A 26,217-nucleotide genomic window follows, 5' to 3' on the forward strand; every position below is an offset into this window, starting at 1 on the left:
CAATAGTGTCTGTGTTTGGTGGCTGATTATGGGATGGACCCCCGGGTGGGGCAGTCTCTGGATGGTCCATCCTTTCATCTTAGCTCCAAACTTTGAGACAGGGTTTCTCTGTATAGTCCTGGCTATCCTGGAACCCACTCTGTAGACCAGGCTGGCCTTGAACTCAGAAATCTGCCTGCCTCTCTTTGTCTGTTCTTAGTCTCACTGATCCTCAGTTTCCTTTCTTGAGTTTCCCAGCCATCTCAATAGTGTCATTTCCAAATAAGAATTTTGAGTATTTTCTGTTTTGTTTTTTTTTTTAAACATCTTTCCTTCATATCTGCTTTGCCATATTGCATTAATTAGCTTTTTCAGAATAAGATTGAGTAATATAATTGAGTTTAGGAACTTTAATTAATTTATATTAATTGAAATATGTATTTTTTTATATTGAGTATGCTCTCCCTCTGCCCTTTTCTGGAATCAGGAATCCAACTATGTAGCTCTGATATCCTTGGTATTTGCTATTTAACCCAGGCTAGTCTTAAACGTATGATAACCCCACCTCAGCTTCCTGAATGATAGGACGGCAGGCATGCACCATTGCACCTGGATTTTTCTTTTTTGGATATCCCTTATCCCATTGTAGAAGTATGTGTAACATCTGGTTTATTGACATTTTTGTCAGAAGCATGTGAGACCTCATTGCCGCCTCCTTTATGGAGCAGGCTTTTGGTTTTGTAGCCCAGGCTGCCCTCGATTTCAAGGTCTTCCTGCTTTAGCCTTCTGATTGAGGTGATCACATGAAAGTACTTTCAGACCCTATGTATGTTACATTTGGTTGAATTTCTTCTTTGGCATCTGTAGAAATGAAAAATAGGTTTTAGCTCATTATTAACATGATAAATTGTTTTATGTATGCATATTTTTTAAGTTTTGTGGAGTCACAGATATAAATAAATGTCCTTAAGCTAAAATATAAATTTTAAAACATCTTCTGGAAGATCGATTAGTTTAAGTAGTGTTGCTTGGAACAATTTATTGCTGCATAAGTAACAGAAGTTAAATCAAGGTTCATAGAAGGATCCTATAGGAACATCCATTTTATTATTTTGAGAGTAAAATATTTTAATAGGATAATTATGTTTGTTCAACATTTTCTTAAAGAATAATCAGATTGTAAGTTTTCTGAATTTGCGCAATAATAGTATCCATATCCACTCAGACATTTTCACTTACCTGTGTACTTTGGATAGACAAAGCTGACTGTATGCAGAGTTTTTGGTTTTTTTTTTTTTTTTTTGAATCATCAACATCTGCTTTTATTTCTCACTTTCCATACAATATGATAGAACTATTAGTTTACATATTTTGGATAACTGTCAAATTACCTCCACTGGAGATATTTAAATATTCTCAATATTGATAGTTCAGGAGATAAGACATTATCATAAATTATCATATTATTTCCTGTGGGGCAAGTGGAACCATTTCACCAGACAGAAAAACTGGTAATGTAGAGCAGATTAAGGAACCCAGTAATTCTCATAATTGAGAACAGAAGTCATTGAATCTACTCCCAACTCAGTTCCTGTCCTGGAGCACATGACCATGTCACTCCACTAAGAAGACCATGACAACTGGTCATGTAGCATAGAGTGTAGAGTTCTCCATGCTATTGAGGTCTCTAAATAGGCTCCGAGGGTTTAGCCAATGAGCTTCCCTTCCCAGGCACCCCTTCCTACAAAAGGTATTTAATCCCTGATCCACCCTAAGCAAGTTGTCTGCATCCTTCTCTGCCAGTAACAAATAGTTTGGACAAGTAAGGACTGTCTCTCTTATGGGTGGAGGCATTCATTATATAGAGCTGCATCTAAGTGTTCTGCAGAAGACCTGGCCACACCTCAGTGTTCTGCAGAAGACCTGGCCATTCTCCCGGCATTCACTCTGAGCTAAGCCAGAACTCCCTCCCCTATCTCAGGTCCTTGGGCCCCTTTCTCAATTCTTCACAATTTCCAGAGGCATCTGGGTGCACAAAAGCTTGAGAACCACAGCTTCCACCCCAGCCCCCACCATTTCTCACCCAGAGAAACAGCTCATCTCTTATGCTGCATTTCGCCTCCCCTGAGAGGGTATGTTGGCATCCTAGGAGCCCGGCACCCTAGTGCTGACAAGAGAGGAAAGTCGCCAAACTATGCATGTGTGTATGTGTGTGTGTGTGTGTGTGTGTGTGTGTGTGTATGTGTGTGTGTGCAAGTGTGTACGAGTGTGTACATGTGTGCACGTGTGTGTATGTGTGTGTGTGCAAGTGTGTGCGAGTGTGTGTGCATGTGTGCACATGTGTGTGTGTGTGCGAGTGTGTGCATGTGTGCACGTGTGTGTGTGTGTGTGTGTGTGTGTGTGAGAGAGAGAGAGAGAGAGAGAGAGAGAGAGAGAGAGAGAGAGAGAGAGAGTATGTCCGTGTGTGTGTAAACATTTACATGGGCATGAGCTGTGGAGGACATCAGCTATGTCCTGCTGACACTCTATTTTATTCCCTTGGGTCAGTGGCTCTCAGGGAACCTGGAGTTCTCAGTGTTTGGTTAGTCTGATTAGCCAGCAATAATCCTGTCCCCTCCCTTCAAACTGGTTTGGGTACTCTGTTTTAGCTGCACAGGTTTTTACATGGGTCTGGGAATCAACATTCTGGTCCTCATGCTTATACAGCAAGTGCTATTATAACCCACTGAGCCAACTCTATGGCCCCTAAAATTGTTTTTTAATGACTATATTTATAACTATACTCTTTAAAAGATATTACTGAGTGAAACCACAGACTTTGTACAAAGAGGATATTACTTTGTCACAAGGAAAAAAAGAGAAGGTCTGAATAAATAAAGTATGACATTGAACGGAAATTGTAGTTAATTGTTTTGTTTTTTCTTTGCATCTTGTTTTATGGCAAAAGGCAGACTTTCGGAAACAAATGCAGAAAATGTTACAGTATAAGCATATTTTCCCAACTCATAACATTTGTAAATACCTAGCATTGAATTTTTTTCTAGGTGAATTTTTGCTGACTCTAAAGAAGAGACGAGTTAAAGAAATATCAATTGTCTTCAGTCACATAGTGGGCAGGTAGTAATCCAAACTTTTAGTGTTGTATGGTGAGGTCTTTTACAGTTAAACAGTTGGTGAACTCCTCACAAGTCTTTTTAAGTTGCCATTGGATATCAACACATTGTAGAAGCCAAAATACCTGTAATTATGCATTGTGGACTCCCTTCTCACTGGTATTTAGCCACTATAACTTATGTAAATATCTACATTATATCATCACCATCATCATCATCATCATTTAATATACCTACTTACTCAGGGTTTGTCACAGAAAACAATTATATTCTCTCTCTCTCTCTCTCTCTCTCTCTCTCTCTCTCTCTCTCTCTCTCAGTGTGTGTGTGTGTGTGTGTGTGTGTGTGTAAAGGTTGAAAGTCTGAGGGGATCATTTTAAGGATGGATCTACTGTTTTAGGGAAGGAGAAACAGGTGGAGAAATTAGGAGAAAATGAACAGAGTATGAAGGAGAGAGAGAAACTCATATTGCGATTCTAAAATTTCAAGGTTGAAAGATGGAGTGGATGATCAGACATGTCAGATAGGTGTGCCAATGGATGTTATGTGTGCTATATTTAAGATGCACAGTGGACAGTTAGGGCTGGGCAGGTAGGTCTCAGTTTGGATCTGTGCTGGGGCTACGTAAGAAGAAACTGCTTCAGACACGCATGTCAAGTGTGAAGAGCCCTCGGAGAAAGACGATTCCACACTGAACACATACTTAACTGCCTCTGCTTTTATTAAAAAAACAAACCAAAACAAAAATGGTACCCGTGTAAAATGAAAGAAATAGGAGCGTGTTGCTGAGAAATCTATAAGATTTCATCAACGTTCTCAACAGTTAATTTTCCTATTGTTGAAGTCTTTATGTACAGCTACATGACCGAGCTAACTTGTCTCGTTGTTAGTACTCTTGTGCAGAAAGCCCACACCACCTTTGGTTTCTCTAAGCCTTCTCTTGCCTCACCACAAGGAAAGCCACGTAGAATAGCCACTAAGAATTTTTTCCTTCCATTTGTGACCATTCTTGCCCTGATTCATTCTACTCTCCCATTCTTTTCGGTCAGTCATTTGTTTTTTTTTTTTTTTTTTTGTTTGTTTGTTTGTTTGTTTAGATTCTATAAGCTCACAGGCTACAGGCGATGTGGTCGATTTCATTCAGTTGCGTGGGCTTTCTCATACACATCTTCTATTGAGGAATTCTGTTCCCTAATAATTCAATCGAGGCTGGTAATATAGCTAAGTTAAAAGGGTGCTTGCCTAGTATGGGTGAAGTCTGGGTTTGATTCTCAGTACCACATGAAATGGGCATAATGGCACCTATCTGTTAGCTACTTGAAAGGTGGAGGTGCATAGATCAGAAATTCAAGATCATCTTCAAAGCAAATTCATGGCCAACTTGAGCTACATGAAACCTTGCCTCAAATGATATTAATAAATAAAAACAACAATAATAATTATATTTGCCTTTGTGGTCCAAAGAACATTATTGAATAATAGCTTCTTTTGTAGGAAGTCCCAGGAAAAGGAAGATTCTTGGGGAAGTCGACTGTGACAAGCCATAAAACATCAGGAAGCCTTACCCTGATGACACTACTGTCTGGTGAACTTGACATTACCACGTCATTAGCGATAGCCCACACTGGTTCAGGCAATGTGCTTTGCATACCTCACTTTGCTTTTGAGTTGATTCCATTGGTATTCCTGTTCTATACTTATCAACTCAGCTGAGGTCACTCTGTGCTGATTTGCAAGTGAGGATTGAAGCCCGCGTGGTCTACTTTCAGATTCTTACCCTCAACTGTGCTTTTATATTCAATAGTGCCTCCACAGCAGTCCCAGGGTCAGAGTTTATTCTTTAATGTTTGATTTGAAACTTTGAAAAAAAAATAATATTCAGCCTTAGTTTAAAAAACTGTCACAGTTTCTCCCTATCATTCTATTTTACCTCTTCAAATTTCTTTTCCCTTAAGGCAACCACTGTTAACAGTACTTTCAGAGGTTCTTTTTTAACCATAAGATTAAAATAAAACCACCCATGGTATGTCTGCAGTTTTCCCTTCAGCCTTTTGTCTTCTGAAAAAGTAGCCTATTTTCAGCTGGTTGGTAAAAGTTTTAAGTATAAATGACTCAAACACAACTCTGGTACACATACTTGTTTTTATGTGTGTGTGTGCGCGCGCGCGCGCGTGTGTGTGTGTGTGTGTGTGTGTGTGTGTGTACCCACACACACGCACACATACATGTATACTGTGTGGAACTTGGATTGATTCTGAGGGAAAGGTGTGCCGCCCAAGTCCAGGAAAGACTGATGAAGTTCTTACCTGCTCCGGGGTCTAGCCACTCAATTTTCTACCTGATGGAAACCTACTTTGCTTTGAAAACTCCAGGTGGACACATTTTTCAAGTTCCCAGAAATGGAAATGTTATTTCCCTTACTTTAGAACAATCATTGCTTTAGAATAAATTTGACAGTGTATATATGACTGAGACATTTTGATGCTTAGAGAAAAATGAACAGTCGCCCTTTACAGCTACGGAAATGGGTTTGGACGCAGACTTTCTGGAATCAGTGTCAGAGTTTTGTTTCTAGATCCTTCTATGAAGAAGGGCACTGTGATTTCTAATCAGCAGGACACACACACACACACACACACACACACACACACACACACACAAAACCTTAGTGGAAGTAGCCATACATTTTGTTGTACATTGGAATATTTTCCTAAAAAGAGAGGTCACCCGCAGCACGGAGCAGAGAACTCCCAGATGGCTCCCAGATTTGATTCCCTTTCAGCAGCTCCTATTCAGCAGATGGATGGGAAGGCTGACCTCTCTGACGCTTCTGCATCACTGCCTGCTACTCCAATTGCCTTGGTGAATGGTTTTTCATAAGGCTTCTTCTAGTACCTCAGAGATTGATGCCTGGCTGCCCGCCTGTGTTATGCTTCATTACGCCGCGACTCTGTGAGCTTGAGAGATGCAGTATTCTATAAGAGGGGAAGTCCTGGCTCATCAGAATCTCAAACATGTCTTATAGTCTCTCAGGTTGTATGTAATAGCTCAGAAGATATTATCTTTTCTAGATGTATTTCTAATTCATATCCATTTAAAGCCTACCTTATTCTCTCTTTGTTCTGTTCTATGGCTAGATTAAAAACAATGCTAACAATTCTCTAAAAGTATCTGTGTTCGACTGTTTCCAGCCTACCCGTTAAGCCTCAAAGCCCTAGTAATTTAGCTGTGGGTATTGCTGATTTGCCTTTTCCACTAGAGCTCTGGTGGCTGAGAATGCACACCTGGGTGGAGGCTCTTCTTCTGCCATTTCCATCAGCTTAGGGGAAGTGTTGCCTTAAGATAAACTTGTTTCCTTCTTTGTGAGCTAGTGCTGTTGCTCATGGCTTATTCAGGACTAATGTGAAAGTTAAACAAGCAGCAAATGCCAAGGGTTTTCTCCATGTCCAGCATATCCTAACTGTGCACTCAGTGCTCCTTTGAGGTATAGGTGATTATTTTGGGTGCCTATGTGTATGATGTTAGTACCGTCCCAGATGAAGTGATTTTTGTTCAGTTTTATTTGGCCAGTAAAGCAAGGAAATTGTTAAGGAAGAATGTTGCTGGTCAGATCGCTGCAGAGCTGACCAACCTTTCATAGGATGACTTCAGTCCTTTCAGGAGACCTTCACATAATCCCTGCACGTCCTTAGACTTCTTGAAACACACTGCACCCTGCCTTACCTCCCATCTCACCAGCTAGTTTATATTTCCATGACGTGGTAAAGCAAAGAACTTGACACATGACACGAATATCTAGCTGGTTCTGGTTTCCAGCAGACTGACCGAGGTGGCATGGCTCAGAGACCTCTGGGACTCACAGTTCTGAGAAGGATCAGGTTGCTGCCCTCTTCTATGAAGCAGGTCTCCACACACCCGGGCTTCAGGGAAGATTTTAATGCTAGCAGACTTTTGTCTTGGAAGCCAGTATGTACTGGCTCACCTTTTAGCGTGAATGCATCTCTTCCTGATGCAGGTTGAATGAATGTGCTCCTATGTGCTTAGACTGCCACTTGGTTGTGAAACTATGTAGGACATGACTTTCCCCTTTTTGCAGATCCAACATAAGGCCAGACTATGCAGACTCCAATTTCCATGATTTCAAGATGCACACCTTCACTCGGGTGACATCCTGCAGGGTCTGCCAGATGCTCCTGAGGTAAGCTTTCTCAGGCCCTTCTTCCTATTTAAGTGAACCAGTGTAGTTTCGAAGTACCTCAGACTTTTCTAGCAATCTAAGCAAGGGTGTTCTGAAGTGGAGTTGTTACTTCCCACATGCTGGCCTTTTGGGTAATCCTCTGTCCTTTTGCTGATGGCGCTTTGGCCAGCGCCATGATCCCACTTTCCTTACACTGGTTATTTTACATAAGGAGAACTTAGCACGTTTTAATATACCATTCTCTATTTTTACCTTTCAGGGGAACATTTTATCAAGGCTACTTATGTTTTAAGTGTGGAGCAAAAGCACACAAAGAATGTTTGGGAAGAGTAGACAATTGTGGCAGAGTTAATTCCATTGGTAAGTCATGTTTATTGTAGGGATTCTGTTTCTAATGAGGACATAAAGCTTGCTACATATAATTAAGGCCCAATTGACTCTTAATATGTGTTTATTGGAACATATCTTTTTTTGAATGCATCATCAATACACACAATTAGAAAATTGTCTAAGATCTGTGTGACTTTTCTCCATGACTTGGTTCTAAACTGTTTAATATTTAACTGTTTAATATTTATTTGACTTTTATATGTATTTGGAAGCAGAAGTCTTTAGGGACACACTTGGATGGTTTTGTGGCACCCCCCCCTTAATTACCTCCACCCCCAAATAGATCACGGAATTATCTGAATACTGCCAATACAAACAGTAATCAAAACAAAAAGAGGAAGAAAATGTTCTTCTATCTTGAGCTCTTAAACTTTTTCTTTCTTCTCTTAAATATTTACATCTGATTCGGTACTGGGTCCAGAAGCAAAGATTACACAGACTAATTCAAGAATTCATGAATTGAATGCATTATCATTTTCCACACTGAACAAAGCATATATCCTTTGGATTTATGTAAACAGTTTCTGCCTGGTTTTTAAAAATAGCACTCTATGTTTGTTGTATGGAGTCATTGGAAATTATGAATTCAGTAGCCTTTGCCTCTCTGCTCCTCTTGGGCTGTCTCCCTTCTCTTTCTTTTCTGGCCTCTTTATTCTTTCTCTTTCTTCTTCTTTCTCTTTGTCCTTTTCCCCTGAGTTCCTCTCTGTTTTATCAATAAGACCTTTCAAAAATCAGGAAGAGTTTTTGAACACAAGAAAGGATCTTTAACAGCTTGAGTTCAAAAGGTAGTCATGTCAACCTTTGATTTTCCCAGAGGAAAAGGTGGACATTGAATTATTTTGGATAATGTGAAGAAGAGCAGAACAGAGAATGTCTTATTTCAGGGCTGAGTTCAGAAAATGGACAGTTGTAGAACAGTGAGACGTCCTAGAGGCCAGAGATCATAGCACAGCCCCGTCCCTCTGCCCCTTCAGTAGGTATCTTCAGAGGGTGCCATGTGCCATTCTCTGTGCCAGGCAAGGACAACCCTGCTGGCAAAGATCTTGACATTGACTGAGTTCCTCCACTGTGTTAGCTACTGCCCTATCCTAGAGAAACTCTTTAGTTTTCAGAGTAGCCCTTCCCATGGCCAGTGAGTTCAGATGGCCTTTGCTACTTTCTGGAGACAGTGAAGTAAAACAGCCAAGGTTACCATTTTCATCAGTCTGAAGGTCAGAACTCTTTACACGGTGGCGAAACAAACAGTGGTGTTATGCCTTAAGAGTGTTACTCTTCAACCGTCAACCTGATACAGCAACCACTCAGTTTTATTGTTTCATCCTCACCTATCCCATTCTTCAGTGAGCATGCTATTTGCTTTATAAGCTAGAGTGCTTTCAAAAGTCCCATAGTTTTAGATTTGAATTACTTGGTGAGGGCCAGGTGTTCTTAGGGGCCACACCTGTCCTCGCCATATAAGTCCTAAAGACATAAATGCCTTCTGATCCAGGGCCCCTTATTTTAAAGTGGAGAAACAGGCTCATAAAAAGGTGAAAAGAAGGCAACTGAAGATAATGCAAGTGCCCTGCAGGCCATAGATCGTGAGATATAAAGAGATCATCCTTTAGAAGGCAGCTGCAGTCTTTAACCTGTTTCGTAATTCTCGGAATTCACCATAAAGCAGGGGAAAGTTCTCTCCAGTTTTGTTTTTGAAACTCTGACTACATTACAGGAATGCCTGCCCTTTTGAGCTGACACCAGGCTCCCATATTTTCCATATCCATGATTTTCTTCTCTTTTCCTTATGACTGCTCCTGCTTCAGACTTTGAAGAGAGAGTGGGTGACATTGAATTCTCCAAATTAATTAGGAATATGAAATGTCAGGAATCTACCTAGCAAACTTCTATTTTCCTGCAGACCAGGCTTTGTAACTTAGAAGCCCCATCTTCAGGCTCTGTGTGATCCCTGCATAAGCACCTTCCTCCCCTGTCCCTCAGCAGCTGCCCTCTGAAAACTGGGAGACATCATACTCACCCATCCTTGGACCAGTGTAGGCAATTGTTGAGGACTGACTTTCAATCTTAGCCTAGTAGATCCGCTTGTGAGTGTGGTAGTAGATACTATGTTGGGGTTATAAGCAAGCTATTCTCATGTTCTCTTCCCTGGCCTGCTGAGAATCCCATTCTGATATGTTTTATAGTGAGTACTCACTGCTTGAAGAAGTTCAGCAATTTGTTTACACTAACTTCTGCATCATCTGAGACAACACAGGAAAAAGGAAGAGAGGAGGAATCCCAAGATGCATTTGGAGCTAGAGATGTGCTTTACTTGAGTGGGAATTCTGCATGGAAGGGAGTATGTTGCTTGGTGAACTTGACTTTGAGAAAAATTACCCTAACAGGGTAATTTTGTTGTCAGTAATGTTGACTTAAGGCAAAGTTAAATGATATATAATAATTTCCCATGTAACATAAATCATAGCTTGAGACTCACTCTTATTTTATAGTGGTTTCTAGTTCTAAAGTTTAACCCTGTGTTCTCAGTCTACCTGTGTTCTCAGGGTAGAAAGGGACATTATGGCTGGCTAGTGTAGTCAGGAGTCCATTCATAGTTCATGGTGCCATGATGCATGTTAATGGTGGTATTATAATAAACCATGGACACCCGTGGACAGAGAACATGATGGTTCCCTTTGAATGGCCCATATTCACAAAAAGAAGTGGGGAGGTGAAGAATAATTGTACAGCATGATGGAGTAGACCAGGCTCTACTGAAGGCTACAAGCCCCTCTCCCTACTCTGCTGTCATTGCTGCATCCCCTTGCGTTCCCTGGCGGTCTCACTATAGCCCTTCTCTCTCAGTTTTGCTCATGGGAAGCTGTCAGCCAGCCCTGATACTCTCTTTCATTCTCCATTATCTCACACGCCATCTTTGAAGATCAGACTTCTTTCTTTCACTTAAGTGGCAACCCACATCTCATGAGAATTAGTCTTCGCTCCATCTCCATACAACATCTTCCCCCAAATCTGGATGTGGCATGTTCATCTTCAGCTCATGTACCATCTATCAGTTGCCTTAGAGGAATCTCCAGTATCGAGAACAAAGGCACTTTCCTTATGCCCACATATACTGTCTGACTTTTTATAAGCCTGGTGACACCATCTCCCTCTTTACTCGCCTTTTGTTTTCCTTCCATCTTGCTTAGAACCTACTGCTACAGTATTGACTTAGATGGAATTCTCACTGTCTCTGTTTCTCTCTGCTTCCTCTTATTCCTTAGATAGATATTCTTAACTGATCTTTCAAAACCTTTTAAAATCCGTCGAATCACTCACTTGTCTTCTTTCCATTTCCTACAGAACACTGTCCAAGCTTTCCCCTAATAGCACATGTAGTTCTGGTCATTTTTCTGTCCCTCTTTTGACCATTCCTTAATGTTCCCAACTGACATTGAATTTCTGCCTATTCACAGTTCTTCAACTACTTTGTCATATACCCCTTCTTTATTTTCTCTTTTAGTCTTTCCTTCCTTGTTCTATTCAGTTCTTGAAAACTCAGGGAAATATTACCTCATTTGGAAGACTGTCTGGTACTCCGCATGCCTGGCCTTTCTTAGTCCATCAGTTGTCTGTGTTTTCCTGGCATCTTGTAATTAACTTTATCATAGTGTTTATCACATTTATGATAATTGCCATCTGGCTGATCTCTCTAATTAGAATCAACCATATGCAGTTGATGTTTTGACCTAAGGGAAGACCTGGTGTTTGAGTATGTGGATGGGTAACCGACTAGAGTGATAGATGACTGAGTGAGGGTCCTGAGCCCTGAAGAGCACTGGCATCTTAAATCTAGAAGTGGTGGATGTGAGAGTTTATCCAGGCTTGGGTTCCTTGCTTGTGGAGATAAAAGCTTGATAAGATGGTTGACAAATGAAACAAAACAAACAAACAAAAGCCCTTATTCTGTGAATCACTGTGCTGTACTTTAAACATGAAATAAACTAAGTAGACCTTTTACGTTCTTTTCTGGGTGGTGATGCAAGGAAAGGCTTATGCCCTAAGCACTGATTATCAGGCAGTACACCTGGGGTAGGTTAATGAGAGGCAAAAAAATGAAACAGATCACAGAACATCTGGTGCCAAAAAACCAAAAACAATAACGACAACAACAACAACAAAACCTTCTTTGATATAAATCTACTTCCTGATCTAGTCAGTTTTATTGTTGGGATGTTTTGTTTTTGTTTGTTTGTTTTGTCTCTTATTGCTGCCTCTAGATGGAATGGATCCCAAATGGGCCCTTTTCTCAGTTCCTGTTTTACTACCTTGCCAATCATTAATATCACCTTGATCATCCAGTGGTCATATGAATTTAATTTAATTAGTGTAGAGGGTAGGGCTCATTTATTTTCCAAGGTTGGGCTGTACTGTGATATCGGGTACCCACCCCCATCCCTACTCTCAGTCTCTAGGAGTTTGAAAGTTTAATTCAGTAAACACACACTGTTTACCAGGAATTCATTGCTCCTCCAAAGCAGGGCCCCCACCAAGTATATGTCTTTCCAGTTCCTTCTGTGCCTACAAGCATGACAGGGTGGCAGCTTTTTACATACATGCTCTGGAAACAGACATTTTTCATCACAGCCACAAGTGAAAAATCACATACATGGCCTCGGCTTGATTCCATGGAAAGCCGGATTGTAGTGGAAGAGTGGGGCATTGCTCTCTCTGCCTTTACTTTCTCATGTAGGCTTTCTGAGCCTTTGGCGTAAAAATGAAGGAAAATGTGGGGAATATGTTTCTTATCTTTTGAATCTATCCCCTTGTACCAAGTCCAAGGGTGGGACATTTAAAATCGAGTTATCACTTGACCTATAATAGAACTATTTCAATATAAACACATTTCCACAATACAATATGTAGCTAAATATTAACCATCAGGCTTTAAAAGAGCTTGTTCACTTTGATTGTGGAAGTCTGCCTCATTGTTTAGACGTTGTCTTCTCTTGGTTTAGAAACCTTTTCTATTTCATGCTCTATTATCCTTTAAATCTATCGAGTCTTCATTCACCCTGGAAATAATAATTACTTGGCAAAAACTGCACTGCAGTTTTGAATGAACCAATCTATTTATATTAATATGTGAGCATGACAGATTATTACTTTAAGTATATCTGAAGTAGGAGAAAAACATGCATTTTTTTTCCCCAGTAAGACAAACTATGGAACTTGGAAACACATTTGAAGGTTGGGTAGTTTGCATCTTAATGCCTGGGGATTTGCTAGGACACAAATAAAAGCCAGGCAGGAAATTCTGCTCTACCTTTTACTGAACTCAACTTGACTCCTGCTTGTTCACCATAGAAGCCTTGATGATCACCACTCACAAAGGCTCTGAAGTCTTTGCCAAACTTCCCAGTGATAGTAATGAATAGGTCTGAGTGCCATTATATGAGACTCTCAGCAAGTTACTGCAAAGCTGATGCAATCCTAGGGTGGGGTTTCCTTCTCACAGTACACTTAGGGGAAGGGCTAATCCCAGACTGCAAGCTTCAGGCTCATTTATAACCTTGCTTGGCAGTAACGTAAGACTATATGACTAAGCCCCCCTTTGTCCCCTTCCTACCCTGACAGCAATCAATATACCTTATTTTTTCCCCCCATCTTCCATATTAAACAAAGAGAGTAGCATTGGATGCAAATATTGCTGGAGCAGACAACCTTGGTTTAATGTACACACAACTTTAGTTTAATGTATCGTTTCCTTCAGTAAGAACGCCTCAGCTGCTCTAATATTTAGCCAAAGCAGGTCTCCATTTGCTTCTCTGTTTAATTGCTCCTTTTTCTAGGTCAGCTGCTGCTCCTGCTGCTGTAGCTGGCTCTAGTAGAAATGGAGTTGCCTTAGTATCCTGCTGGTCTTTAAAGCTGTGAGGTTCTTGCCTAGAACCTGTACAAATCCCTGTCTGAAACGGGGCTCTTTTATAAATAGCATTGCATATTTTAAGATGCAGTGAAACTTGTAGAGTAAAATGTTATTTCAGTCTTCTATCACCAGACCTTTTTGTCATGTTAATTGAACGGACTGAGCCTTGATCTCCGATTTCATTACCAAGAGGTGACTTTGCTTCTGTGTGAGGGCGCTTAAACCTTTTGTATAAATGAGTCATATTTTTGATTCATCAAGACAATTTTATATGCAAGAATAGTTATTTTACCTTTTATTTGACAGTTGGGGTCAGTTTAGTGATGCATTAATAATTGTTTTTTTTTTTTAAATGAAGAATTGGAAACTGTTTTTTATTAGATTTAAGTTGAAGTCACCCCCCCCCAGGTATTATTTATGGAGTGTGGCTTTCTGTTCTTTCCCCAAACACCACTGAAGATCAGAACAGTGAACATTGCATTTATATACCATCTTTCAAACTTTGTTCAATGTTGTTGTATGTTTTATAGCAATAGCACGTTAGCCATGATGGCTGGGTACCTTCCATAATAACATCAGTAACTTCTTTTCTGTGGCCCCTCTTGGAACAGCTAGTCTTACTGGGCATTGGCTTATTTGGTCTTAAATAGAACTTCATATAAAAGACAACAAATTGTGGAAGAAGATATGAATTGAGAGCCAATTGTATTGGGAAAAAATAAATATGACAGGATTGATTTTGACATTTAAATAAGCACATTATGGAATGTGAATCTAAAACCTAAGTGAAAATTCTTATTTCACCCAAATATGTCCATTCAGCTCCGCTGGCTTCTGTGATGGAGTTCAGCAACGGCTCCAAGCACCTTAGTTACACCGCTTCTCAGAAGTACATTAAGCCAGTTGGGACATGATGAAAGAATACAAGGCTTAAACCCCTGGAGGGCCTGTAAGTCACCATCTAGAAAGTTCCTGAAAGAGAAAGAACATTTTATAGTTTGATCAATAGGAGCCTGAGAAGAAGGCTGCAGGGTAAGGACAAGTTGAGGATTAAAACCTGTTGGAAACTTAAAGAATTGAATTACTATCCTAAGAAAGTTCCCATGAGAGGAAAAAAAGGAGAGAGCGAGAGAGGAGAGAGAGAGATAGAAAGAAGAGACTTTTCATCGTCTTTCAACCAGCAACCTTTTTCCCTAGGTCAAAATTCAGCCAAAGACATGATGATAACCAGCCCTTATTATCCAAGGTGCCATTGCTGTCCCATGCATACAGAACTTTTTAGTATTACAAGCTCCTGCCACAGGAGGTTTGGATTGATACCAAGAGAAAGTGAAGGGTGGAACTGGAGGCTTCAAAATGAGATCAACTTTCCCATCCAACACCTCTTAGGGAAGGTAGTTGTTCTATTTTTCCAGCAAGAATAGGCTTTTCCTGTGAAATACATCTAAACTAGTATAGTAGGTGGATTTTCCTCTCATGTTCCCACTGTATTACTGTCAGTTGGATTAATACTTATGTGAATTAAGATTGTGACTATAAAGGAGTCAGTCCAGTTTAATGTTATTGTCACTGTCAAAAATTAAGAAGTATGAACAAAAGACCTTGGACAAGAATTTCTGAACAGAATAGATTCTAAAACAGAAACTTACTATATGGTATGATACAAGAGCTCAGGTTTTAAGAATGTATATTTATGTGCCTTACTTAACACAGCTTAGTTCAGAGCACTGACTACTCTTTGCTGGGTCTGCGGAAGTGAAGAGCCTGTGTACTTGGCGGCTGTGGGGATTGGGGATAGACAGTGAAGGGGAGAGGCTAGCACCATATAAGGACTGCTGTGACATGGCAGCTGGAGACCCATCCAGCTCTGAGCCCCGGCTTTCTTCCCTGCTTTACACTGGAAGACATTGTGTAAAGTGATTTTTAGTGCCTCAACTAGGGTAATGTGGAAAATAGATTCCCTTGATGTTACCCTAAAGGAAACATGCAAGCAAGTGGAAGATGCCAAGGAGAGGGGGTGAGGGAGGGAGAACACAGTGAAACAAAGTCAGCTTAGTCCTATCTGTTCTTCATTGTATCAGTCTGATGCCCACTGTACCAGACCCTTATGCCTTCCTGGATTCTGTTGTTGGTAACACTCATGGGAAGAAATGGCTGCCTTATAGCCATTCCTATATCTGTGAGGAAGGGTCTTCTCTTCCTGATATGGGAAGAGGCGTGGTTTTCTGAAGAGTCAGGTAGAAACCTCAACTCCACTGTTTCCTTTTACCAAGCATCACCCAGAGAGCCCTCATGAAGCGGAAGGAACACTGGCACATTTGGCGATTTTTCACTTTTGTGCAACACATAATACATTTGAAAAATGTTGCAAAACACCTGCTTCACAAGAGCATCAAAACATTCCCATGCAAAGAATCATAAAAAAGGATATTTAAAATTTCAAAAGTACATGTTCAGTAATAAACTCCAAATCTGAAAGATATGAGAAATCTCTTGGCATTACCTTAGATTTCCTTAGCGTTCTTTTGTGGAAAACTTAAGCTCTACTCCTGCTTTGTGGCCTGTGGTTTACAATTGGTATCTTTGCCTATTTGTCTGACTTACTAGCAGAAGAAGGTGGTAGTTTGGGACATCCTGGAATACATAAGTTTTTCAGGGCACCAGTGAAATAGGGACACCAGGTATGCTTCTAAGGACACAGGCTCAGTGGCTAGGGAGATGCCTCCGAGGGGGAAAAGGCTTGCTGGCCAAGAATGAGCTCCTGAGTTTAGAACAGCCCTGAACCCACATAAAAGCCAAGTGTGGTGGTATACCACAGTAACCCAGCAAAAGGATGGGGAGACAGGGGAATCCTGCAAGCTTGCTGACTAGTCAGCCTGCCTAACTGAAATGTCAAGGTCTAGGTTCAGTGATAGAGCCTGTAATCACCAAGTGGAGAAGCAACAAAGGAAGATACCACAGGTACGTTTATCCACATGGATTGGATATACCATTACCATCATAGAACACACACACACACACACACACACACACACACACACACTCACATACACTCACACACAGTGTAGAGCATTTGGGAGAAACAAAAGAAACCAGCTTTCTCGGCCATCTCTCTTAGGTCTTGGGTATTCTGTTTCCTGAAGCATGTTTTTATAGGGGGGGAACAGAAGTGAGCTAGCCTTTCCATCCAGGAATATTCCTTTGTAAACGCTGGTTTCAGAACCAGCAAAGGTACCTTCACAGGAGGCGGTCACTCATCTGTGAAGCTAGGGTGCCGGGGTTTGAAGTTCACAAAGGGAGGCAGGCTTAGATTTTCTCCAGAAGGCGACAACTTTCTGCTCATGGAGCTTCTGGAGTTATCTTTTAAAATGGAGAAGAAAAAAAAAAAAAAAAAAAAGGAAAGTCCACAAATCGACCTCCTGGTCCTTGCCCCAGGCAGTCTTCTTGTGTAAGCAGCCTGCTCTAGCAGGGCCTGTGTCCTAGAAGGAGCTTTCCCTGTGAACTCTGGCCGAGTGGATTCTTGGAGCCTTTTAAGGAAACAGTCTACATAGCCGTATCCAGGCCTGCCCGTGCTCTCCTGATGTCTCCTTTGGTTGTGTCTGTTTTGTTTTGGTTTTTTCTCAGATCCTTTCTTAGAGCTTATTTTGGATGGGAAACGTGCAGGCATGGGCTCACAGCAGTGAGGGGGTTTCACTTCAGCTGGAGGAGTTAGAACTTGTTTAGATGCTGCTAGATGTAGGAGAGGGAAGGCAAAAGCCGGCTGATCAGTGTTCCATCTGCAGCGTGTTCTTTTATTCTCATCCCCGTTGCCCGCCCCTCCCCTCCCCCCCCCCCGCCCCACCACCACCAGGTTGATCACCTGAAGGTCTCAAGACTCTGTAAGTGTGAATTGGTTTTAGGGACCAAACAATAGTACAGAGATGGTGTACCCATTTATAAATATATATGAAGTAAGGTGAAAGAGTGTTGGAACTGAATCCTGACTGAGGTGGTTTTGTTTGTTTGTTTGTTGTTTGTTTTTAAAGTATCTATCTGTAAACCAAAGTATACTTTCTCTAAAATAAAAACTAAGTATTATTACCAGTTAATGGAAACGTCCTCACGTGTTAGGCTGGCGTCTGCAGGAGCTAGTCTGCACAGTATGGTAAAACCCTGTTTGGATCTTAAAAAAACGTGTTGAAAGGAAGCCTTGCATCGCAGGACAGGATCTTGCATATAAATTAGTGTAAGTCCTTGTTTTAAGGAGTTTTATGAGGCTGCATGGACATGGCTTAAGAAACAGTTGGAAAAGTTAAGCTTAACCCACAAGTCATTTAGGGGTATGAGTCACCTTTCTGACAAGCCAATAAGGTAAGAGAACCAGGGTTGCTAAACAATTAGGAGCCCAGCCCGAGGGACCCTGGAAGTCTATTACAGTATCAGTTAAGAAAACAAAGCGGCAGTGTTCTTGCTACTCCGCGGAGGACAAGCTAAGGCTGCTAACCAAACCACCGCACTGACTGACCATGCCAATTTTTACCTTTGTTTCAGAACAAGGGCCATTCAAACCACCAGAGGTAAGAGTGACATTTCAACTTTTTATGTAAGCTTTGCATTTCAAGCTGTTTGCTAACTTCAACAGGCTTGAGCTCTGACGGTGTTAAATGTGCCTTTCCTGATGGAACAGAGTGAAGCCGAAATGGAGGAAGCCACCAGGTGCTTGTCAAAACATGAACTGAATGGGGAATTTTCACTGTTGTTGTCTGGAAGCCTTAGGTCGAGGGTAAATGTGGCTGTTTTGCCCGCACTCATACTGTGTGAAGGAGCAGCTCTGTGTGCTGGGGAGGGTGGCCCCCTCTCAGGAAGTTGGTAGACCTACCGCCCACCATGAACTGTTTTTTCGCTGCCCAGTCATAGCTTGTGGGAGTTCTGCCATAATTTTACCAAGAATTTAGGTTCAGATTTCTAGCCCTTTTCCCTGTCAGCACACACTTAGTCAGTACTGAGTCGCAGTGATCAAACCAAGCTCTAATAACATTTCCTTTGGTTTAACACAGCCTAACTACAAACGGCTTAGGAATATGTGGTATATAAGTATATCTCTGAGAATACAGCTACATCGAAACATGGAGAAGAGTGTAAAATATAACAGATCTCAGAACCTCATTATTTTGGCCATCAGTCAAAAGTTACAAAAGTTTTACCTGACTCTGAAAAAAATTATAATAGCAAAAGATTTATTTTTTTTTGAAGAAAAAGCAGATGAAATTAAATATAAAATATAATGAGGAAAAAATTATAAGGTCATCTGGGAATTCCAGAATGAAAGAATGACAGCAGTCTGCTTACTAAATTTCTATTATCTGTCTTTGGAAATGCCTCCATTTGTAGCACCAACAGGCAAAACCAAAACCAAAATAAAAAACCAAATTCAAACAAGGAACCACTAAAATCAAACAACCCCAGGCCAGTACTCCTCTGTATTGTTAGCGTGTCTTTTATCAGCTAGTATTTATATAGTTGGTAAAGATTTGGAAACCATGGGGGTAATGCCTTCAGAGGGTCTCATCTCTCCTTGATTACATGTGGGTAACTTCTGCAGGCAAGGCATCAAGGGTGTGGTATGAGGAACCGCGTGCTAGATGCAGATGTTCAGAGTGCCTACTTAAATGAGTATCAGCATAGAGACCAGGAACATATAATAAGCTAACAATATTTCCTGAATAAAAATTAGAACTTAATGATGTCTTTCAGGCTAACTCCAGTTACTCCCAAGTTTCTGTTATGCTTCTTAGACAGGGAGGGGCACGTTCACATCAGAGCTGTCAGGATTCTTATAGGGTATGACCTTGCTTAACAGGCTGCTCTTAGTCCTGGGCTTCAACTCGAAGGTACTTCACATTTAACCTATTCGACATGTGTATTATTTTTTTTCCCTAAGAAAATGACTTCATTTTATTTCAAGGAAGCAATGTGAAGTGGGTGTATTTGCAGAAGGAAAATGTGCTAATAAGAAGTAGTTAATCATTCTCATATTATATCAAACAATTCTCTCAGACACATTTATACCCTTAAAATTACATGTGAGCCTATTAATAAGAAGAAATTAATTTTCATGTTGAAAATTTAAAAATGTGGTGTCAGTGTTGTAGTGATTTCCTTAACTTTTGAATGTAATAAGTGCAATTTTCATTTAATGTTTAACTTCATGAATAGCCTCCACTTTGGGTAGAAGATGATAGCGTGCTCTGAGACTAGCCAATTCCTTTGGAAATGGCTTCGTGTTAGGAAAGTGGATAGCAAAGAATATTGAGAATGTGGTTTTTATTTTGTTTTCTTTCTTTGAAACACTTTCTACATCTCCTACACTGCCCTTGATTTCGCCTCTGTTGCTATGATTGTCTGATTGGGAATTTTTGTTTTAAAAAAAATTTGGCTTCATTCTCAAGACAGGTTCCATAACCACAGGACACACAGGCCTAAATAACTGCACCTGGGCTGTCACCTCCCAAGAGGTCTGGGCTTCCAGGGATCCTCCAAACTACCCACAGCCACTTTATTACTGCGTGTCTGTCTACCCAGCCGCTTCCCATCTAGGTTCAGCTGTGGAGGAGCTAAAGCTAACTTCCAAAAACCAAAAGGAAGCTTTTCCTCATATTATCGGTAAAAGTCAACAGAGAGAATTAGTTCTTTTTCCTCTAAAGAAGCTAGAAGACAGGATTTTTAGACAATACACATATTTTAAAGTAATAGTAAGTAAAGACAAAGCAGCGAAGCAAGAAATAATTACCAAATGCTTATAAAATTAGGGTTGCCTCCCCAACATCCCTGGGTAGAACAAAAGAGTCAGACTCCAGAGACCAACTCCCCTGTCTCCTGGACCTGTGACTTCCAGCCATGGCTGCCTGCCCTGTATGTCCTTTCTTTCCCAACTTCTACCTAAAGAAGCAAGAGAAAACTGGTGAGAGAGGCACATTGAATTCTGCATTCCAAAAAGATTTTTAACATATTTTGTAATTTTTTACAGTTAAAAAAAGTGTTTGTCAGGTGCTTTTAAAGTATAATCAATCACAGTTTCTCCAAATGTACTTTATTTAGTTGGGATTTCCCTTTGTGTATAGAATTAATTTAATATTCAGTCTATTTTACTGCCTACCCATCCTGTAGAAAAGTTCTGGCTTAAATGACTTTTCAGGAGGAAGAACATAAAACAGTTGGTAAGGCAAGTGGGACGCAGTGACAGATGCCTGGAATCTCACTTCCTGGCGAGGCTGAGGCAAGAGGATCTCTTGCATGTATGGATCTGAGATCAGCTATTGCAGCATAGTAAGACCTTTGTTCAAAACCGCAATAAAAATATAGGCACTATAGTTTCCAGAACATATCCTTTGTGTGAATCTAAACTTTCACAACTCCACCAAGTTATTAACAATGGTAACACTAAAGAATCATTTAATGATCCAAACACTTAAGACAAATGAACTCTCACCACCATCCTGGCAAAGTAATTGCTGTTATAATTTTCCCTGAAAGATGGGGGACCACAAGCAAAATGTGTTAACTTTGAAGATAATCTCCTTTTCTATATGATCATTAACTGCATTGTGTTGCCTACTTTAATCTTAAACCCAAGGTAAAACAAGGCAAGACAGTTTTTGTTGTCAGTTAAGGTGATGGCACTGGCGGGAAGCAAACACTGGCGCCATATTTTTTTCTGTTGAAAGTGTCATGAGTTGTGTTCTTTGGTGCCCTTTCTATAGAGAGCTCAAAAATTGTTCAATAAAAATTTTGGTAAGAAAGAGTTTGTTTTTGGCAGTTTGCGTTTTGATTATAGATGAATTATATCTTTATATTAAAAATATTTCATATTTTCAGAGGAGGATCTGTAACCCTCATGCCTTCCCTATTTCTGTCTTGGCTACCAAGTAGCCCAGGGGCACACATTTTCTTATAGTGATTCTTTCTAATGGTTTTCCTAACATAGATAGCCTGCTTACTCAACAGGAATCTCTGCAGACTTTAACGATCCTATTAGTATTTTACAAACACATTTTGAAAATAATTGAGGTGAGAATAAAAATTTCATGTTTAAAGTTTATCTACTTTGCTTTACCCAAGAATCCTAGAATCTTCAGGACATGGCTTTGAGTCCCTTGAGGTATTAACTCTGCCCCCTTTCAATATTTTCATGATTTAACTTATGAATGAAACCAGCCTGAGAAGCCACCCTGAGAAAAATCCACAGCTTATGTGTGCTTCTTAAATGGGGGCTTTTCTGATGAAACCATGTCCCTTTACCCACAAAGACAAATTCCAACACCATAAAAAGAAAGTTCCTCTTAGGAAAATCTCAATAATTCAATGGTCCTACACACAACCTCACATCTACTTGTATAACAAAAACTAAAAAAGAAATAAATTCTTCATTAGCTCTGAGATTACTGCAGTAATCGAATAACAAAGAATTCAATGCTTGTGAAATCAAATGGTAACCGTTCATTTTCAGATTTAAAATCTCTTGTGTTTTTTTCTTTTCTTTTCTTTTTTAAAGTGTGATGGGATTTTTTTATTTAGTTTAGTTTTGTTTTCACTTTTGATTTTTTTTAAAAGGAATTCCCTTCTTATAATAATTGTTTGTTTTTTGTTTCATGAACTACATACATTTTTAAATATAAAAATATAATTCATCTATAATCAAAACACATTATCAGTTAAGTATTTTGGGGAACCAGAGTTCTGGGCCTTTGGTTTGAGGTTCTATACCTTTTTTTCAGTCATTGGTCTGTCACAGCCCAGAAATACTTGAGTTACAGTTTTTACATATCTGCTTAAGGCTGTTATTCATATTTCTTTGCTGGGAATATTTTTTAATTATGAATGAAGTTGGTCTTCCTATACCCTATAGTCATATGACTTTAAGAATTATTAGGTTATGACACATAATTAGGCAAACAAAAATATTTCTGTTCATTTCAATGACTTATAGAATGTAGTGATATTCTAATAGACACTTAGAGGAATTATATTAAATTATAAATAGAAACATTCAAACCACATTTTATTCACAGTTAGCCATGATTCTAATTGGAACTATAAGGCAACACTGATTATCAGAGCGTCCCTGCTGCCATGATCCTATACCACATCACCAACGTGCCTGTCTTGCTTTGTTTTCCTTACAGAAACGGACCAATGGACTTCGGAGAGCTTCCAGACAGGTGGATCCAGGTCTGTTTCTCACTATATATCCTATGATAACTGCAGCCAAGTGACTATGAAAGTGTATGGAAATTGCCATGGAAAGTCAGCCGCATGGCTGGCCTTTGTTCCCACAGTTTGGTCTGTACCTTGTGACCAGGAGGTGAAGGTCTAAAGTGCAAATCATTCATGGGTGACTAACCTCCAGCTCCTTGTGCTTTCTACCACAGTGGTTGAGCTGGTTATTTGCTTACTGAACAGCCTCAGGTGCCTGCCTGCCTGACGCTAATACCCAGCACCCTCCTCATTTCCCTCCTAAATCAGGTAAACTGAACAACCAGCTCACCACTGCTGTTCTTAGAGGGCAAGGGAGAGCATGCAAACGCTACCCTCCCCATTTGGGGAGGGTTTCTTCTTCTCTCTTTATATGACTTGACATCAGCAAAGTGGTTGTCAGGTCTCCGCACAAGCGTCTTCTCAAGACCAGCGATTCAGCTGCAGAAACAAAACAAAACAAATAAACAAAACAAAACAAACAAAACCCTGTCTTTTCCTAACAATGTGAAGTTTACTCTATCATCATGATCTTAGTATAATGACTTTTTCATTCATTAAGAAATGCCTTCCACAGTTTAGTGACTGAACATTCTGTCCTGGGCATGAGCCTGTCCTCGGAGGTATAAAGGGATTCCTAAATAAAGCGTTTAAATATGTGAATTTGGTAGTCCGTCAAGTGTACTGGGAAACGTAGGGTAGCCCCGCTGGTTCTGGTTACTGTTTAGATTTGCATTCTCATCCACTACACTGTTCGGCAAGCTGTAGAGTTGCTTTTCCAAAGCATACCATCCTTTAACTGAAACCACACCCAGGCTGGCCCTACCGGTTTGAGATGACAGAGATTGTGGAAGCCCTGTTGCCTCTGGCGGCTAGAAATTGACTCACTTATATCCCAAGATCTGTTTAACTCATTTAACTATAGAACAAAATTAATGCCATTAAAAACAAAAAACACAGGGTTCTGTTTTACTTTTTAATAGTTCTGACTTTCCCAAGCCAAGATTCTTTGTAAGAAGTCTATATGATGACATTTAGAAGAGAACTCATTCATTGTATTTAATAGGAGTGTGTAGATTGTATAAGTGATGTTTCTTTATTGTTTCATGTGTATTTCTATTCTAGAATATAATCTGGCTTTTAAAAGAGTTATTCTGAAATTTCTTTTTCTCCTCTGGGCATTTTTATTTACTCTATTTCCCTTCAGAGAAATACATTTACTTATAAAGTCAGAAGATACACATTTAACCATTTATAGTATACTCCATAGCCAGTTTTCTACAATCCTTTAGATTATTTAAAGGAATATATGGTGAATTTTCAGATTATAAATATGGCCAAGCAGATAAGTAACAAAACAGATAAGGTCCTGCATGAAGAATAGGTTTACCAATATTCTAAAGGTGTGTCTGTACCTTATAGGATGTTTTCCTGTAGTTTTGATATTTGCTTGTGAGTACATTTTCTACTCATCACATTTCTATGAAGAAACAAAGGGGTTTCTTGTGGTTGTGGCCCCAGTGAAGCTCCACACGTCCCTTCCTACAGCCACTCCTGGTCAGGCCTGAGGTATGTGTGGAGCTTGACTGCTTTTGCAGCTCTGCCTCCTCCTGCTGCGGACCTGCCGTGCTTTTTTGCTTGGAAGGAACCCATGTTTGACAATTGTCTTGTGAGCAGCTGATAGGATTGTTGTTCAGCAGATTTTCACGATTCTTGAGGTGTGTTTGGCCAAGACATTTAAAGAGAAGATATCCATACAACAGGCAGAATGAATGAACAGCTTTCTAGGAGCAGGGTTTACCATTGCTGGCTTTGCTGTAGAAGTTCTTTTGTTACATGAATTAGTGAATGACTACATGTTTCTTTAGATGTTGATTCTCTTCGTTTTTTTCTTAATATACAATTTGGTTAAAATATAATTATATCACTTTTTCTCCATCCCTTCCATCCCTCTAATTTCTCCCAAGTCTCTTCCCTTCAACTCCTTCCTTCCCTCCCCAACTTGATAGCCTCTTCTTCATCATTATTATTGTTATATAATATGCATATATATATATATATATATATATATATATATATATATATATTCCTGATTCTGTTTTTGTTAACCAATTAGGGTGTTCATCTCTGAGAGAGACTGACTCTCCCATTGTCAGCAGTCATCACTTACCTGTAGTGCCTTATTAAGGAGTGTGATCCCATAAGATTTCCCCCTTTCCTAGCTAGTATGTCTATTGATATTGATATTGTTCAGATCTTGATTATGCATCCATTTCTGTGAGGGACTGATTCACAGCATCGTGGTATTCTGGTTCCTTCAGTTGTTATGCCCCCCCTGAGCTGCAGAGGCCAGAGCTTAGACACAGATATAGCCAATGGACTTGATTTCCCATGATCCATTGATCTGTGTATTGGGTGGGTCCAGTGATAGTTTTCTGTGATGGTTTTCATTTGCTCTAAAGAGAAGCTTCTTTGAGGAGAGGAGGTAGCTATACCTATGTGTGGGTATGAGGATAAGATTTAGAATGTAGTTAAGAATTATTCTGGTCTAGCAAAGTGGCAGTAGTAGAATGACTTCTAAGATTCATGAAGTTAGCTAAGTTTCTAGTACTAAGCATGGTTTCCCTCCAGTTGGTGGGATGTAGTTCTAATTAGAGAACACTTGGTTGCCACCACCATGTGAGTGCTACTTTTTTATGGATATCTTGGCATTTTGGTTACTGTTGTGTTTCCTAGGTGCTACAACTGGATAGGACTATTAATCTTCCTTCCCTTGGCAAGTTCCAAGTATTTTCTAGTAGCATGGAAGCTAGACCAGAGGAAGGAGGTTTTCAAGTCATGTCTAGCTCAAGTAATCTAGGTCCTGTGTTCATAGTGCGTAGTGTTTTCATCAGTAGAGGCTTACTTTACATTTAGAGAGGGAACTATGGACAGCAGCCATTGTTTTGGGAATCATGTGAACTACCCTGACTAACCATTTTAAAGGGGATTTTCATGCCTGATACTAGATTTTTGTTAATTTGTGGTTCTTGTGGAGAACATTGTTAATCCTAATGTCATAACTTCCTTTAAGGTGTGTGTTTGTGTGTGTGTATGTGTGACTATGCATAAACTTGTATGTATTATATATAATTTAGTTAGTTATAGAGTAATACAAATCCTTAATGTTTTAATCAAACAACCTTGCTGATATTTGTCCCATCTCCCTCCTTCAGTATTGACCTTCCTCTCCCCTTCCAGTTTGGAACTCCCCTACCCATTTTTCCTCTTCTCAGTTCAAGTCATCTGGGTCCTGCTATTCTCTTACTTTCTGAGTTCTACCTGACGGTGCGGTAATGAACCATGTCATGATCTAGTTTTGGGAAGCATGGGTGTGCAATGTGTTGTTTATACTTTAGGCTTCA

General features: G+C 40.0%; 1 protein-coding gene across 5 annotated transcripts in view; it reads left to right on the top strand.

Moving 5' to 3' along the window:
- Vav3 (vav guanine nucleotide exchange factor 3) overlaps positions 1 to 26,217 on the top strand; it is a 332,901-nt gene that overhangs the window by 212,913 nt on the left and 93,771 nt on the right. For 3 of the 5 annotated variants that reach the window (XM_021195490.1, XM_029537277.1, XM_029537278.1), the window contains 4 exons: positions 7,189 to 7,290; positions 7,550 to 7,650; positions 18,113 to 18,138; positions 22,744 to 22,789. In XM_021195490.1, coding sequence (XP_021051149.1) covers positions 7,189 to 7,290; positions 7,550 to 7,650; positions 18,113 to 18,138; positions 22,744 to 22,789 — 275 coding nt within the window. The other 2 variants (XM_029537279.1, XM_029537280.1) reach the window with 2 other exon arrangements.

The sequence above is a fragment of the Mus pahari genome, chromosome 4 (assembly GCF_900095145.1).
Source record: "Mus pahari chromosome 4, PAHARI_EIJ_v1.1, whole genome shotgun sequence".
Lineage (NCBI taxonomy): Eukaryota > Metazoa > Chordata > Mammalia > Rodentia > Muridae > Mus > Mus pahari.